General features: G+C 42.2%; 1 protein-coding gene across 1 annotated transcript in view; it reads right to left on the reverse strand.

The window, feature by feature from the left end:
• The window catches only part of DOCK8 (dedicator of cytokinesis 8), a 237,257-nt gene that overhangs the window by 86,221 nt on the left and 132,408 nt on the right, over positions 1 to 18,628 (reverse strand). Inside the window, exons 15-20 of the mRNA XM_058431159.1 lie at positions 10,005 to 10,122; positions 7,846 to 7,916; positions 6,590 to 6,728; positions 5,870 to 5,971; positions 1,553 to 1,648; positions 647 to 881 (exon numbers count right to left, since the gene is read on the reverse strand). Of these exons, the coding sequence (XP_058287142.1) occupies positions 647 to 881; positions 1,553 to 1,648; positions 5,870 to 5,971; positions 6,590 to 6,728; positions 7,846 to 7,916; positions 10,005 to 10,122 (761 nt within the window). The remainder of the gene's footprint in view (positions 1 to 646; positions 882 to 1,552; positions 1,649 to 5,869; positions 5,972 to 6,589; positions 6,729 to 7,845; positions 7,917 to 10,004; positions 10,123 to 18,628) is intronic.

An 18,628-nucleotide genomic window follows, 5' to 3' on the forward strand; every position in this document is an offset into this window, starting at 1 on the left:
TTAGTGTTAATTTGTTAAAAGTAAGCATTTAAAATAGACCGTAAGAGAGAGAACAGACGAATTCTAGGGGGAAGGATGAATAGGGAGTGACTGCTAAAGGGTATGGGGTTTCATTTGGAGCTGATGAAAATGTTATGAAATTAGATTGCAGCGATCATTGCACAACCTTGAGACTATACTAAAAACCACTGAACTATACACTTTAAAATAGTGAGTTTATGTTTTAACTTTAAAAATTGATTGCATTGTATTTCAATTTAGAGAGTTCCTTCCCTCCATTTAACACAGGTTGTCTTACTTTAAAATGTTCCATTTCCTGTTAGTCAAGAAAACAAAAATATCTTCAAGGTAAAATAAATTCATCAATTACCAGAAATGGAATTTGAAAGACTGCCTATAACCATTTAATAAAGTTTACAGAAAGCTATAACATTAAGAACCCTATTTTAATGTTTGTGTTTCTTTCCAACATGCAGAGAGTCTCAAAAGAAAAAAATAGCGCAAGACTTGGCCTCCCTTGAACACACATCATCGGTGGAAAGGAAGATCACATTGGCCTCTGGATTTCTGGAAAGTCATTTTTCATTAAAGAAGGCAGTGCTTGCTTGCTCCTGCCTCCTCCCAGCCCGGCCCTGCAGGTTCATACCTGTCTGGCCAGCGATGACCATGGGCTGCACGGACAGCTGGAAGAGCTTGTCCAGCACCAGGTGCAGGAAGAGCACGAGCGGCTCCAGGCGGGAGGAGTTCAGGCAGATGATGCTGAGCTTCAGCTCATGCTCCAGTGCCGTCTCACTGATTTTCTGATCCAGCACGCGGATGGGGAAGGTCACCTGGCTCTCCAGGGAGTGGCAGAGGGTGAAGAACTTCTCCAGGTGGTTGTCCTGGGAAGGGAGAAGGCAGGCCCCATGGGGTTTTATACCATCAATGGTCACCAGTGGATTCACAAACACAGTCTAATAGCTCTTCATGGGTAGAATCTCTTATCCAGCGTTTCAGACCAGAAGGTCTAAGACATGATGTTTCAGACCGAGGTCATGAACTTCTTTGTAGAATGTGGTGCATGAAATTGAACCTTTCAACAATTATGAGCTAAAGAAGAAATAATTTAGGCTCTGACACGTTCTGTAAGCAGAGGTCAGCATACCATGTAAGCATACTGCCAAGAGAGGGGTCTCAGCACATGCAGAACTCAGACAGTGGCAGGTAAAGGAGGGAGTATGGAACTTCTTTTCAAAGGCTGGTAAAGTGGCAGAGTTACAGAGGGAAAAGAGGTAACAGCAGATGAGAGTTTCAAATCAAGTCTCACTGCAAAGTTTCTCAACCAACAGTGCAGATACTAGGTTCTTTCCTTCAGGTGCTCAGCGGTTTTGAAAGGTCTTTCTATTCCAGTGACAAATGAAACCTAAAGAGATTTGCATGTCCCCACAAAGAACTAAAGGATTATTTTTTATTTATCTGTAGACAAGGATTTTCAGCGATGTTTTATTGTCCTGTCCTTCAAAGGCTCCTCTGCTGCACCTTTACCTTCATTATTAACCTTGGCATTCCTTACCTGGGTGTGCACAGAAGAAACAGCTTGCACTTCAATATTAAATACTCCCTTATGTCCTTCAGCCCACTTAATGGGAGGATTCTGTAATGGGACTTTCTGTGTTAAAGAAAAAAAAAGAAAAGATTAGCAATCCAATTCCCTTTTCTGATTACTAACAAGCAATGCAGAGCAACTTGACTGGAAATGTCAGGGTTATACAAATACAGAACTCTCCTGAAACCTAATCTAACTGTTCTTGGAGTCAGGAGCCCTGGATTTAACTTCAATTCTACACCAAACTAGTTATTATTTATGTATTTATTCATTCCTTTTGAGACGGTCCCACTCTGTCGCTAGGCTGAAGTACAGTGGTGCAATCACAGCTCACTGCAGCCTCGACCTCCTGGGCTCAAATGATCCTCCCATCTCAGCCTCTGGAGTGGCAGGGACTACAGGCACACACCACCACACTACGCTAATATTTTCATCTTTTGCAGAAATGCGGTTTCACCATGTTGCCCAGGCTGGTCTCAAACTTCTGGGCTCAAGTGATCCGCCCACTTCGGCCTCCCAAAATGTTGGGATTACAGGTGTGAGCCACTGTGCCCTGCTTCAAACTAGTTATTTTTACTTAGACGAGTCAATTAAACCTTCTGGGCCTTAGTGTTCTGCTGTCATGCTGTGAGAAGAGGGTTGAACTGTGTGATCTGTCTCTGAGTTCCAAACCAGCATTGATGATTCTGGATTGTAGGAATTAAAATAAATTAAGATCCCAGCAATTTCCCCATTAATCAGAATTGTCAGGACAAAGTATAGAATATCTTTACAAGACATGACATTTTGGTGTTTTGGAGTACCCGATATTACTTTCCCTTTTACCACAGTTTTTCCAAGTGTTTGCAACACGTTTCTAGGCCAGCTCGGCTCCTGCTTTAGTTACTCAAAGTGACTCTTTTATACTGTTTATATATCAATACCTTTGTAGGCCTTAGAGACAGTTTCTTGCCTTAAATTCCCACTGCAATTGCATTCCTTTAGAGATGTCCTGCAGTGTTGAGTGAGGAGGGCCTCGCCTAGGTTTGTATGTCTTTCACTGTAATGGAAGGTAGATGTGTACATGGGATGGAGACCTTTAAAGCCATCTGAAGCAGTCACAAGCTGGGGCGCAAAGTGGGCTGTAGCCTACACACACGTTCTGTTTGAAGTATTAGGAACTTTAAAAAATTAGTTACCAATATTTGAAAGCCTGAAAATTTCCTATAAAAGACTGCTTTTCTAACTTCATTTGAGTACTGGAAGAAATGAAAAAATTGGCCTTATATCCTAGCATGTCACCAATCTGTAGAGTGAAGGGAACAGCTGTGACCTTCAGATGGGGAAGAGACAATCTCCAGAGTGAACAGATGCCACCAGAACGAGGCATTCATTTATGTTGCTCATCTGGATCCTGTGGGCACTTAGTTTGCCATCTGTGATCTAAAATAGCACTGTCCAGTGGAAATATAACGTGAGCTATAGATGTAATTTAAAATCATCTACTGGCCACATTAAACAAGTAAAAAGGGGCCGGGCATGGTGGCTCACACCTATAATCCCAGGACTTTGGGAGTCCAAGGTGGGAGGATCAGTTTGAGACCAGCCTGAGCAGCATAGCAAGACCCTGTTTCTACTGAAAAAAAAAAAAAAAAATTAGCTGGGCATGGTGGTGCATGCCTATAGTCCCAGCTACCAAGGAGGCCGCAGTGAGAGGATTGCTTGAGCCTATGAGTTCAAGATTACAGTGAGCTGTGATCACGGCAGTGCACTGCACTCCAGCCCGAGTGACAGATCAAGACCTTGTCTCTAAAAAAAAAAAAAAAAAAGGAACATGTGGAAGTAATATTTCATTTAACTCAATATAGCCTAAAGACTGTTTCAGTATGTAATCAATGTAAAAAATTATTAATATCATATTTCACATTTTTCCCCATGAAGTTTTTGAAATCTGGTGCATATTTTCCTTATAGCACATATCTCAGTTTGAACCAGCCATGTTTTCCTCAGCCACATGTAGGTAGTGGCTATCTTATTAGACAGTGCAGGTTTAAAGGACACTAACAGAGGCTAAGGGTATATCTATAAACACAGCAAAGCGCAAGTAAGAAAAAGGAATTAATGTTTACTTAGGAACTGAGTTTGCTGTTTGGCAAGCATTATCTCATTAACGCTTACAGCAGCCTTAGAGGCAGATATGCAGATATGGGCTCAGTTTCATCTTCGAGACTCAGAGAGGGTGGCCGGGCGTGGTGGCTCACCCTTGTAATCCCAGCACTTTGGGAGGCCAAGGCGGGCGGATCACGAGGTCAGGAGATCGAGACCACAGTGAAACCCCGTCTCTACTAAAAATACAAAAAATAGCCGGGCGTGGTGGCGGGCGCCTGTAGTCCCAGCTACTCAGAGAGGCTGAGGCAGGAGAATGGCGTGAACCCGGGAGGCGGAGCTTGCCGCGAGCCGGGTTCGCGCCACTCCCCCCCCCCGGGGGGAAAGAAGGGGAAGCCGCCTCCTAAAAAAAAAAAAATAAAAAAAAAAAAAAAAAGACTCAGAGAGGGTAAGCAACTCACCAACATTCACACAGCTAGGGAGTGGCAGAATCTAGACTTTGGACACGGATTTGTCTCTCTCCAACACTCAGGTCTTTCCTATAGCTTAAGAAGAGAATAGGGGGTTCTAAGAAACTAGAGTGTGCAACTTGATGATGAGAAGGTCGTTTTGAGGGCTACTGAAAGGTGTTGATGTCCAAATCATAAAGACCAATCAGGGAAATGTCTGTGGACATACTCAGACTGCCCCTTAGATGGCTTTGATGAGAGAAGTTTTGCTTTACCAGACACACGCCTGTGGTCCAGGGCAAAAGTCGGTTCTCTCTTTACGGAAAAAAGAAAATATAGAGGAAAACAGCCGGAAGTGAGGTGGTAGATGGAGAAAGAACAGAGAAGAAAGTTGACTGGAACGGTTGAAACTAAATTCAAATTTCGGCAAAATTCTTCAACTTAAAATTGCAAGGAAAACAAAAGAGATGGAGGATCTGTAGATTAAAAGCATCTCCAGAGACATATCAATCAACAGCAGTGTGTGGACCTTATTTGAATACCAATTTGGAAAAGCAAGCATCAAAAATATATCATTAGTGGGATAATTAAAAATTTGATCAGTGACTGAATATTTGATGATACTAAGAAATTACAGTTAAAATTTTAAAGTATAACAATGGTATTGTGACAGTTAAAAACAAATCCCTTATCTTTTAAGATGCAGACTAAAATGAAATATGATATCCGAGATTTACTTCAAAACAATGCTTATTGATGTAAACCTATGCAAGGAACTGAGAAGTGGGACAGCAGTGTGACAGCTGGTGCAGTCAGGGTGGACAGTCCCCTGGGCTCCCTTTATTTATTTTTTATTTATTTATTTTGAGCTGGAGTCTCACTCTGTCACCCAGGCTGCAGTGCAGTGGTGTGATCTCGGCTCACTGCAATCTCCACTTCCCAGGTTAAAGCGATTCTCTTGCCTCAGCCTCCCAAGTAGCTGGGATTACAGGCACCTGCCAGCATGCCCGGCTAACTTTTTTGTATTTTTAGTAGAGATGGAGTTTCACCATGTTGGCCAGGCTGGTCTTGAACTCCTCACCTCAAGTGATCTGCCTGCCTCGGCCTCCCAAAGTGCTGGGATTACAGGCACCCAACACCAGGCCCAGCTAATTTTTGTATTTTTAGTGGAGATGGGGTTTCGCCACATTGGCCAGGCTGGTCTTGAAATCCTGACCTCAGGTGATCTGCCTGGGCTTCCCTTTAAATGGGTGCAATGCAGCAGAGTGGATGGACAAGAGGAAGTGCCAGAAACAGGAAGTAGGAAAGGCTATTAGCATCGGGACTGGTAGGGGAATAAATACCTTGGTATCTACCAGAGGGCTGTGACAACTGACCCAAGAAAGAAACGGATGGAATCTGGTCTGGGAATCTTTTATAAGGATCCTTGAAGGGAGCAGTTGTTCATTACGATTGGCCTTAGTTTGCCTCCTCTTCTATAATACATTATTCTGGGAATCCCTCTGTGGTAGATAACGCAAGGTTATGCTGCCTTGGGTGTAGGTTGCAGCTACTAAACATTCTGATTTGGTAGCATTTAAAAGAATGAGGTTTCACAGTCAGTTATTCCTCCCATCCTATCAGAACAATGTGCTGCTCTCTGAGAACACAGTGAGCACCCATGGCCACATGGGAATGAAAAGTGGGTCTGGGAAGGTGGTCCAAGACTACAGCTGGACAAGAAACAGCTGATGGCCAGCTTGCCAATTACCTCAGCAGAATGCATGGAGTAGTTGGGTGGCAATTTTTCCAAGGCAACTGGGAGACAGTAGGATCCAGTTTGAAGACGTTCATTTAAGAGAATTGGCAGCCACTGAAACAGATGATGTAAATAATAAAGTGGTATTTATTACAGCATATAATTCTGGCAATTTATCTAGCTCGCAATAATCAAATGCAACTAAACAGTGATTAGATATTGACCAGTACTCTTTTTGGCAGTAATTTCTGTCCAGTTCTTTGCATTTTAAATGTCTGAGAGCTCCTGAAATGGTAATATTGATGATTTATTGCTTTTGGAGCTAAAGCAGTAGCATTTTTCTCTGTAGGCAATGTTCGTATGTGTCTGAAAAACATCAGTGTTTATTTTACCTTTTATATTTTTTAAGGAAAAAATTGTTTCTTCTTGGGGGACAAAGCTAGTTCTATACGTGAAGCATGGATATTAAATTTGGAAAGAGTGAACATTGCAACGCTTTTTAAAAAACAAATGAGTATTCTTCCAATATCTATCACCCACTAGCTTTCCATTCCTGAAATTTGACATTTGCTAAGGCAAATCATTTCTGCCTCTTGCTATAATGTGGCTTAGCATGTTTTGCTACTTCTGACTGGAAAAAATCAAGTGAGTAGAATTTGGTTGTTTATCTCTGCGGGGACCTCAGATGCACCAACAACTGCAGTGTGAGTCAGCAGGCTGGAAACGACTCACTGAATATCCCAGGAGAGATTCCACGGAGGCTCCTTGCTTCTGCTGACAGCTGATGTGGTAGAAGGTGAACAGGAGGTGGTGATTTACCGTGAGCTTAGCGGGGAGCTTAATTTTCACTTCTTCATAAAAGTCAGGAGACCTGTTTCAAAAGCACATTATACACAAATAACTTTTAGCAAGAATGATGACTTCTCTGATTGTAAAACGCCACAGCCCCTTTGCTCCTCAGAATTTGCCTGGTGTTTTGCTTTTCATTTTACATTACTCTGCTCTGAAGCTGGAAGTCCCTGAGACCAAGCTGATGTTATTAGATACACTTCCCTTACATAAAACTGTTCAAGAACTAAAGGCTTTGTCAGGGAAAAACAAACAAACAAAAAAACAAACTCCCCGACACAATGGAAAACTCCAACAACTTAATTTGAAGAAAGGATGAGGTTTGGACTCCTGCTGTGACCTCCTTTTTCCATCTCTACCCAAGGAACCGAGCCGAGCACCTAGTTGCACTCATCAAAGAGTAGAAGCAAATGAACGAGGCAGGAGGAAAAAGGAACCGGATTTAACTGCATTATGAAGCCCTAGGCGCTTCATTAATTACGAAGTACATTATGTACATTGTAATGTAATGTAGGTATGTAACGTACATTACCTCACGTAATCCTCATCCCAATCCCAGAATGTGCTTAAATGAAGGACTTAATTAGGCCCAGGTTATCAGGCCTGGATCAAACCCAATTCTGTCTGACACTGTGCAGATGCCTCTCCCTTCCCTGTGGGACATGAATAACAGGGTAGGCATTATTCCATGACTCCATTTGCCGTTGGAATAATGAGTGTTCCATTTCTCCTTTGGTCAGCCTAGGCAGGCAGTGGGGCAGGTGTCCAGTGGAGCGGATACAGACGCACAGGGCAAGGGGAGCCGGATTGTGCTTCTGGCCCTCTCTAGTGTCTCAAAGCAAGTTAGGAAATGTGTTTCCTTAATTAATGTAATACACCCTCTTTGCATCATACTAGAATAGAAGCTTCTGGAAAAGTCAAAACTATATTGGTTCTTGAAGACACGTTCTTCTCTCAGTCTTGGTTAATGGCAAAGTTATACATCTTCAACACAGAGTCACGGAACTGGCATGGATTTCCTTTGCCCCTCAGTCCCTGAATTATAAAAATAGTTAGGAGGAACCACCCAGGGGACTTGGAAAATCCAGGGGATGATGAAACCACCTTGGCGTATATTTAGAATGCTGAAATAGACTTACTTATTATGGTATGTAACGGCTGTGTACACTTCCTGCAGAAATTCAGGCCCGTTGGACTTTCCAAAGATGACCTGTTCACCAGGAGAGAAAGGATCAAATTATCAGTAGCATTTGGGTACATCAGATTGACTATCATCAGGCCAACAGGACGTTCTGGTCTCATAGAGCTGCATTTTGTATAATTAAGAGTGCTGGGTTGGCCAGGAGAAGTGGCTCACACCTGTTCTCAGCACTCTGGGAGATCGGCGTGGGAGAATGGCTTGAGCCCAGGAGTTGGAGACCAGCCTGGGCAACATGGCGAAACCTCATCTCTACAAAAAAATACAAAAACGAGCCAGGCACGGTGGCACATGCATATAGTCCCTGCTACTCGGGGGCGGAGTCAGGAGGATCGCTTGGGCCTAGGAAGCAGAGGCTGCCGTGAGCCGAGATCGCACCATTGCACTCCAGCCTGGGCAAGAGTGAGATCCCGTCTCAAAAAGAAAAAAAAGTGCTGGGACTACAACTGGCCCAAGCACACCAGTGCAGAGGAACTGGCTATGAAGGGTGAAATGAGGTTCCAAGGGGCTATATTAGTGACCAAGGGCCACATGTTTGTGAGATTAGAAAACCAGTACTCTCTCCACTCTGCCTCACTGCCTAGAGGTCTATCCAACAGGCCAAAGTTACATACTTTTGCCTTGAGTGAGAAATCCCCAGTTCCAGGTTCCTCTCTCTCCAAACATACAGACCTAGTCACTTAGGTGATTTGAATCTCCATTGCCTTATCTACATTTGTGCTGTGTAGAAAAAGATAGCTCCTTGGGCCTGAAGCAGCATTTAGGTTGCATTACGAACAAGTGCACTCACCTTTGTGCAGAGAAAAAAAGCTCTTTCCTCTAGATGCAGTAATCCCAGCACCAGAACCCATGGCTCAGTGAATGGAGAACAGACTGGACTTTAGCCCACTGTCACCCTTGGCTGGGCATCTTGGCTGCCACAGGATCTGCACAAGCATACCTGGTACTCCTGGCAGTGGCCTGCCAGGGGCCTGAGCAGAGAGCACTAAGAGGACCCCACCTCTGTCTTAAGACACCTTGCACTGGGAAGACAGATGGGGCATGAGGAGAAAGGTTTTTTCTTTTTTTCTTTGGGTGGGACATTAAGAGAAAGGTTTCTTTTTCTTTTTTTTCTTTTTCTTTTTAGAAAGGTGTATTAACCGAGTGCAGTGGCTCATGACTGTAATCCCAGCACTTTAGGAGGCCGAGGTGGGTGGATCAGCTGAGGTCAGGAGTTCGAGACCAGCCTGGCCAACATGGTGAAACCCCATCTCTACTAAAAATACAAAATTAGCTGGGCGTGGTGGCGGGCGCCTGTAATCCCACCTACTTGGAAGGCTGAGGCAGGAGAATCACCTGAACTTGGGAGGTGGAGGTTGTGGCCATTGCACTCCAGCCTGGGCAAAAAGAGTCAAACTCCGTCTCAAAAAAAGAAAAAAAGAAAGACAGAAAGTTATATTAACTGAATTCTATGACTTACGGGAAATAGTACTAGCTAACCACCATCTCATTTAGTAGGAGATGGTTTAAAAAGTATAAATTCTGGCATTTTGAGTTCCTTGGAGCACACTGCATTTTATTTATATGTATATATATATATAAAATTTGATTTATATTTTGCCTCAGAACAAAGATCCACTCCTAGAAGGTGTGGAGGTGGTGTGTGTTCATAATTACTAGGCAGTACTTTGTATTTATTAGCACTGTGGTCCGAAGCTTGATTAAGTGTGTAACACAGTGTGTGTATAACACAGTGTGTACAGTTTGTGCATGGAAGACACTCAGCAAACATGGTGGACATGTTGAGCCATCTCTTTACTTTGTATGCCTTTAGAGTGGGGTGGTCCTATGGGCACTATGGAAAGACTTTATGATTTTTTGAATCCTCTAAAATGATCTGTATGTTCCAAGCTCACTACAGAATAAGTTGAGAAAGAGATTGTCAAGTAAGACTGACTCTGTTTCCCCATTGATATCCTGGGCACAGAAGCCCGTGCACATGCTGAGCAGTATTGGCCTGGAATAGATGGACTCGTACGCTGATGAGTCCTGGACTCGTGTGAATTCACAGGTGTGTGCAGCCCACCCTGATTCGAGGCAAATGTTCGTTTCCCTCCTTACCGGCATCGCGTTGCTAGCATCTTCTCCACACATAAACTGGATCTTTATTGTAATGTTCCGGGCCGATGCTAGCTTGTTAACAAAGTTCAGCCTCTGTGGGTAGACATAGAGAAGGTTTCTGGAAAAGAAGAGATAAACAATCAATGAAAAAGGTCTAGAGTTTATTTTAACTAAGTTCTTCAGCGAATGCTGAGAATTCCATTCATGGGGTGCTTTTTCCAAAGAAGTTTTTCCTCTCAGAAGTGAATTATTATTGAAGGGAGTGAATTACTTGACTCTTCCTCTTCAGCTGCAGTCATCTGAAAATAACCCCCATCGCTCTCTGTTTTGCTACAAGTAAAGACGTGTCTGCTGCAGCTTAGAAAGTCTTCATGTCTTGGAATGTGGAAATCTGCCTAGAGGTAATTGTATCTCTGATACACAGATAAAGAAGGCAAAAACGGTCCAGCTCATTTTAAATAAAACTCATGGCCGTAGATGATGGCCTAATGTCATTCTTCTCTTTTTTCTTCCTAATCTTTATGTACTAGTTTCCTTTTCTTACTGGCACGACACTTGTATTGGCTTAGCTTTCTGTTCTTATCTAAGACAGCAGCTCAAACCTCCAAGCTCAATTACTGTATAACAACAACAACAATATAAATAATATATCCATCCATTTGACAACTATAGGACAGGTACTAGGCTACTCAGTGCCTGGGTAACTTGCATATATTTTTCTTTCTATTTGCATTACTAGTAGTAGATTCCACTACAATGTAAGTTCCACAAGGACAGGGATTTTTCTCTGATATTTTTGATTCACTGATGTATCTCCAGCAGCTAGAATAGTGCCTGGGACACAGGAGTATTAACTATTTGTTGAATGAAGGAATGAGTATATACATAATTGGTGAAGTATATTCCTGGCTTGAAGAAACAGTAATAATGATACTAACATTTAAACAGGACTTATCCTGATTCAGGCCAATGTTCCAAATACTTCATACTTATTAATTTGTTTAATTCTCATAGCTATCCTATAGGTAGGCACTATTAACATTGTCATCATCCCCATGTTACAAGTGAGGAACAAATGAGATACAGAGATGTTAGGTAATATACCCCATATCATATAACTAAATGGCAGAGCTGGGAATTGAACCCAGACTGTCTAGTTCCAGAGCCATGCTCATAACCACTGTATTCTCTAGATAAGAGCCCTGATAAGCATGGCCTTTTCATACTGTGCTATCCTGACATCTCTCAGGGACAAGTTTGCCTTAATTTTCTAGGTATTAACAGTGGCATGTCAACCTGCATTTCCCAGCCTGTCCCACAGAGCCCTAGTGTTCTGCAAAGTGTTAACAAGTGTAGGGGGAAGGTAGGGGGGTTCAGCAAATGTGGTTGGGACAGACCAGGGCAAAGTGAGATAAACAGGTTACTGTGCACTGAGAATGCCTTAGAAGGAGAAAGACTCTTCTTTCCCCAAATGTTTTCACCTCAGAACTCCTTTCACTTATTTATCCTTTCATGGTAGCTTTTATGAATTTGACATTCTGAGAAATTATTTGGGGAAACATTGAGATAAACTTACCTAGTCACAGAAGAACATCCTACATCAAGGAAAGAAAAGTTAGGGCACAGGGATTCTCTACTCAAATCTCTTGTAAAATAATGAATGCTTTCAGGTATTCGAGAGGAAAAATGATAATTGGAACAATCAAGAACACACAGGAGCCGTTACATTGGATGTGCAAGTTCAAAGGCCATGAAGGCAAATAAATAGTATTCCTAGGTCTCATTTTACCCTCATCTCTCTATTTTGGGTGACTCCCTGGAGGCAGAATGGGGCTGGCCTGGTGCTGGGAGCGAGTATGAGTTGCTGTACCCTGTGACTTTCTGGGCTGATATATCACAATACTCAATGAGCTTCAAATATCAGTGAGGTGTAGGTGGTCTTCCCAGAAAAGTAGACGACAGGCCATGTCACAATGAAGGGATTAGCATAGAATTCTGGGGTGCTCAGGCCAGGAGGCACCTAGACTGAGCTCCAACTTTTAAAGATGAGACACATGATGAATGAGCCACAGAGCAGGCAGAGATCCAGTACAGTGCTGTTTCTACTCAACCATTGGCCATCTTAGCAGCACCGCCCAAATGTTGCTCTGTCTAAACTGAGGCAGCCTAAAACCCTGATGCAGGTAGATATGATTGAGCCACTGACGCTGTCAGGAGTGGACATGGATATAGTAAATGATGACGGAAGACAGTTTACAGTTGGGGTGCAGGGATGCGTGTGGGGTACAAACCCCTCTCTGCTCACTGTTCACTTCTGTTCATCTCCACTGCCTCCAATCAAATAAGCAGAGCTAATGTCTGTTGAGCGGTATTGTGAGAGAGGGGTGGAGGGTGTTCTCTCTGGAGGCAGAGAGCTGAGATTTGAATCCAGCTTTTGCTTCTTTTAGCTGCATGGCCTCTGGCAAGTTACTTAGCTTTTCCAAAGCATAACTGCACCGACCTCAAAGGGCTGTGGTGAGCATTAATGAGCAACAACTGAAATCTAGAAGACTCCTCTAAAAAAAAAAAAAAAGCCTTCTCTCAACAGATAAGTTTTATGACTAGCAGTAGACTTCTATTATTATCATCATTACTATAATAGAAGCACGATATATGCTTCTAAAGGCATGATTTATGACAAGTGATTTACTTCTGTACCTTATGAAGTACAAACTCAGTAAACCTACAGATGTGAACACTGAAAACATACTGAAGTTATATGGCCCCCTAAAAACATAAATGATAGTTATGATGATAATTATTTCCTCCACACGGCTAACAAGCCAGACCCACACTCCAACCTACCTTGTCCCTGTTTCTCCACTCGGAACCACCCTCATTCTCACCTGGACCCCTGCAACCCCTTCTCAATAGATCTTGACTTCTACACTTGCCTCTGACAATGTTCCTCATATATTGGTCAGAAGGATCTTTCAAAAATGTAAAATAAATGATGTCAGGCCCCCACAAGGGTTTCCCAAGCTTTTTCTCATAGGTCCTACATGACCTTGCCCTTGGCAACGGCTCTGACCTTAACGTTCATCATTCTCCCATGCTGGCCTTTTTTCAAACCCAGGACATTCCAAACTTATTCCTTCCTTCGTCCCTTCTGTTCCCCAGAGGGCTTCCCCATTCACTAAATGGCTGGTTCTTCTCATCTTTGGGGTTGAGCTCATATGTCATATCTTCTGAGGTCTTCCCTACCATTCTATTTGATTGATCCATTCCACTTTCACACACACACTCCCTCTTTCATAATCAAATGATTATCATATACACAGATGATTATGAAAGTAATGTGTGCCCATTTTTTCAACCTTGCATAACATAAAAGTACATAAAAGTATAAAGAAAAGAATAGCAACCACCTACTATACCACTGCACCGAGGAAGATCACCATCAAGACTTTAACATATTTCCATTTAGCCTTTTCCCCACTATACATCAAACTTTCTTTTTTCAATTTTTGAGACAGGTTCTCACTCTGTTGTCCAGGCTGGAGCGCAGTGGTATGATCACGGCCTACTGCAGCCTTGACCTCCTGGGCTTCAGTGATCCTCCAGCCTCAGCCTCCCTAGTAGCTGGAATAGTAGGCATGCATCATGACACCTGGCTAATTTTTAAATTTTTTGTAGAGACAGGGTCTCACTATGGTGCCCAGGCTGGTCTTGAACTCCTGGCCTTCAGTAATACTCCTGCCTTGGCCTCCCAAAGTGCTGGAATTATAGGCATAAGTCACTATGCCCAGCCACATTAAACATTTTTATCATACTATATGTACAAAGCTTTATCTTTTTTTATGCCACTAAATGTTATTCAGTTATGACCATTTCTCCAATGTGACTATTCTTAGGAAACATGATTTTAATGGGTGCATGGTATTGCATATTCTGAATAGGCCATAATTTATACTGGTCTCCTCTAAAAATAAGTGTTCACATTATTTCCTTGTTTCAGTTAGAAACCTGTGATGAACACTTTATATATCTTGCCCCTCTGCAGTGCAGGTACTTTTGGAGGAATCCCTTTATATTCTGCAATGCTCAACTTCATCATCTTTGAATTAATTTGAAGATGCCAATCAACCTTTCTTGAATGCTGTGTTTGAAGGAATAATGAGCCAGAGTTTGTGAAGGTGCTTTGAAGTCGCTGGATGAAAGGGATTGTGTAAATCATAACAGTAGTAGCCCTGCCAGACCGCTCGCACCACACTTGTCTCTTACACTCCAATACAGGGGCACTGCCACCCATTCCCATGCACCCCCACCACTGCTCAGCAATTTTGCATGTTGCTTCCAAAGGGGTTGCTCACCCCTGTATCCAAACATCACCACCACAGATATTCAGTGTCATGCCCCACAATGCCAGCACGCCCCACCAACCACACAGCTGGAAGGAAACTTCAAGATAATGTGCTCCAACATCCCATTTTTGAAGGTCAGGAAACTAACTCCCAGAAAGGTTAAATGAGTTTGCCTAGAATTTCTTTTAAGGAGATGCATTTCCTAAGGGTCATCATATTTCTAAATCAGTAAGAGTGCTAAGTAATATGTTTGGTTAAATCTGCATGCTTTAAAGGAAACGAATACAAGAGAATAATTATGTTTTCTTTTGGGAGGGAAGATCTGCCTGCATGGCCAGTAACCCAGAGCCCAAGCCAGACAAAAATAATTATTAATGAACTGATAAACAGGCTTATATGCTTCATATGTGATAAATTAAGGGTCTCATACTAGCCAGAGAATCATGTTATCCAAGTATTTTTGAGAAGACAGCCCATGACCTTAATAATTTGCCACTTGTTATGGCAAAGTTATTTTGAAAGTTTTCTAAGTAACTGAAGGTCCAGCGTATGTGCCAGGCATTTAGTATAATCTTATCTTTCCCCAAACGTGGACAACAGTGGTTTTCTTCAGTCACATATACCACTGCATCGAGAACGGGATATTTGATATTCATCAGCAATTTTCCCTCCAGGACCCCCTCATATGACTTTTCTTGATTACAAACTATTTTGGAAACTCCAAATTCTTTCCACTCATTTAGCAACGAGTCCTCAACTTATTTTTAAGCTGCTGTTACTGAGCAGCTCTGGGGTTAACTTGTGGAATCTGGTCATTTTTAGATCAAATTATCAACCAAACACTCTGCTCTTACCATCTTGGGACCATCTTCTATTTCCTTTGCTGAGAATAGGTTAACCAAGGGACCTTGAAATCATTCAAAGCCACAATACAAAAACATCACTTTGGCTTCTCTCAAGTTTATCCTGCTCTTCATCTGGTGCAAAGAAACAAACAGAAAAACCTGACCCTGTTAATTATTCCCAGGATGACATCAACGTGCTCTTCCATGGCCTACAGCTTGGAGCTGAGCTCAAGGAGCAAGTGAGTTACAGCAAAAAGCACACTGGCCACCTGTTTAAGCAACTGGACACTTTGACACCTCTTTAGCTGAGCTTCTAGGTCAGCCAGCAGGAGAGAAGGAAAGAGGGCTTTGAGAGGAGAGAGGAGCAGCTCGACCAGAGGAGTGAAGGCCCCCATCAGCTGGCTGCTGAGCTCCAGCGTCAACTGGTTGCAGGGATGACCTACAGGGAGAGATTTAATGAGGAGCTGAAGTTGCTGGAGCAAAGTTGGAAGATGCTGCACTCTTTAAGGCAAGTGGGCTTCCAGTGACAAAGGTGATGGATGATGTCACGGTGAGTCAATCATTATTGATCATGTGAGTTGGCCATTATTTTAAGAGATGGGCAAATAGGTCATGGGAATAGGATTCATGAAGCTGGGGTTATTTCTCCTGTGAAAATAGCCTGGTTAAGAAGAGTGGAGGTGCAAATAAACCTTCACAATATGAACGCGTATACATCGGCCATTCCTGGTAATGATAAGCTAAACCATGTTTTGAGTGAAAAACATTGTGCCACTGATACCCACATCTGCCAAGGAGAACATGGAGGACCGATCAGTCATGTGATACAGCCAGAATCCCAAGCCTTCTGCAATCTGAAAATACTTTACTTATGGGCCTTAAAAACCTCAAAGAGAGCCAAAGTATTAGCTGTAGTTGTTCAAGGTCGAACAACCCTTGCTGCTTCTTTTCCTGGGTATCTCTTTGAAAGTGGGACTGAGATGAGTTAAATGGCCAATACTCAGTGTATAATGTTGAGTGAAAATGCAGAAAATAAACTTTTATCTTTGACAGGGCTGTAAATATGCAAAAATTTAATATGTGTTAAGGCTAGCAGCTAGAAAATGACGTGGGAAAGTGAGAAAAGTAGATTTCAAAATAAAATTGGTGTCAATTTTTGTTTGATTTTCGTTACTTCAATATACAGCCTGAAACAAAGTAGTAATATGAAATCTATGCCTTTTTTAAAAAAGGAGGAAACAAAGAAAAAATATTTGCTGATTTTGTGGGCTGCATTTTGAATCTCAGCAGCACCTGTAATTTGAGCTGCTTTTATACCAGGGGAGATGTGACTTATGGAGACTTGTGATTAGATAATGGGTGGAAATGTCCTTCAAAAAATTGCAAAATGCTCTACAAATGTAAGGTGAACAAGTCAATTTCCTCATCTGTAATAAAAGGGATGGCGCCAGGTCTTAAACGCAATGAGGCCTAAGAACTGCTTTGGAAACTGCAAAATATGATACTAATTAAAACAATCTTCTTACCAGGATTGTGTGAACCAACCGAGTGCCTTTTAAAATGCAACTTTATACATTCTGCAGGATTGTAAGATATTATATGTTACCTGGGAAGTCAATCAATCTCTCTGGGATCCTGTCTTCATTATTCCATTTCTCTCAGTCTGTGTCTTTAATTTGTGGATTTCTCTCTGCCTCTCTTTCAGTCTCTCCCAGTCTCTATGTCCCTCCGATTAACATCCCCCTGCCTTCCTCTGTCACAGCCTCTTTTTATGGAGATGGAGTCTATGCTCTTTCGCTTGGGCTGGAGTGCAGTGGCGTGATCACAGCTGACTACAGCCTCAACTCTCTGGGCTCAAGCGATCCTCTGCTTCAGCCTCCTAAGTTTCTGGGACTACAGATGCAAGCCACCACAATGCCTGGCTAATTTTTTACTTTTACTTTTTGTAGAGGTGAAATCTTCCTGAGTTACCCAGGCTGGTCTCAAACTCCTGGGCTCAAGTGGTCCCCATGCCTGGGCCTCCCAAAGCGTTAGGATTACAAGCGCAAGCCACTGTGACAGCTGAAATGCTCTTTTCGAGGGAGCACTCCATTCCTCCAGCTCCACTTAGTGACTGAAATCCATTTGCTTACCATTTACCAAGTCCTTGACGATTTCCTACTCTGACCTGAGGTTGAGGTTTTGGCAGGGCCATTTAAGCTCTCAGGATGACAAACACAGCACCTAGGATCTATGAACAAGTTAAGATTCCACAAAAATGTCTGAGATTCCATAAGTTATTGGCTCTAAAAATATGAAAAGTAAAACCTCAAAACCGAAATTAATAAATTTTTAATTAAATGCTTACTAAATGCAAAATTTTTCGTTAGCCAATGGCAACTCTTCTGAGTTTAACCTGAAGGCAAAAGTTTCTTCCTGGTACTTTGCAGACTGTTACAAAATTATATAGAAAGTATACATAATACAGTAGGTACATCTTAATATGTTTTAAATAACATGTGGTCTGGTGCTTCCAGCTTAGGGAAATCTTCAAAATGCCTTGGGTATGGATATTCAGGGGAGGGAACAAAATACCAGAAAAATCGGTGTTTGTATTTTATTCTTTTTTTTTTTTTTTTAATTTTGAGATGGAGTCTTGCTCTGTTGCCCAGGCTGGAGTGCAGTGGCATGATCTCAGCTAACTGCAAACTCCACTGCCCAGGTTCAAGCAATTCTCCTGCCTCAGCCTCCCAAGTAGCTGGGACTACAGGAGTATGCCACCAGGCCCGGCTAATTTTTGTATTTTTAGTAGAGACGGGGTTTCACCATGTTGGCCAGGCTGGTCTCGAACTCCTGACCTCAAGCGAGCCGCCCACCTTGGCCTCCCAAACTGTTGGGATTACAGGTGTAAGCCACCACACCTGGCCTATTTTGTTCATTTTTTAATAGCTTGAAACACAAGTGTTGTTTGATAGCAAACTACTAGCAACATGCAATTCTGATACGACACCACTGAAACAGGTTTATACATAAAAAGCTCTGTTTTTCTAAATAAGCTCTTTCAGCCAAACGATTTTGGCAATTTCAAAGTAATTTCTTTTTCTTCATTTGTGTTTTAAAATTCTCCCTCTGTAGATTTTTTTTTTTTTTGCAAAGACAGAGCCAAAAAATTGATGAACTATTTACTGAAGTGGAAATGCAGCAAAGCCAACTGCATGAACAAAGATGCTGTCATTCAAAAACTACAGGAAAAGGTTGGCGCTTTTTACTCTCTATAGCAATTTGTTGTAAATAGATTCATTCCATCAGAGTGAACTTCAAATGCCTACTAATGTCAGTAACATCTTCTGATTATCTGGTGTCTTTTATTCAAGGATTCAGAAGGAAATTGCAAATCTGGATACATTATTTTAAGGTACTTATGCAAGGAAAACAGCTGAGGAGATGATTTTAATTT

Source organism: Hylobates moloch, unplaced genomic scaffold, assembly GCF_009828535.3.
Source record: "Hylobates moloch isolate HMO894 unplaced genomic scaffold, HMol_V3 SCAFFOLD_19, whole genome shotgun sequence".
NCBI classification, from domain to species: Eukaryota; Metazoa; Chordata; class Mammalia; order Primates; family Hylobatidae; genus Hylobates; species Hylobates moloch.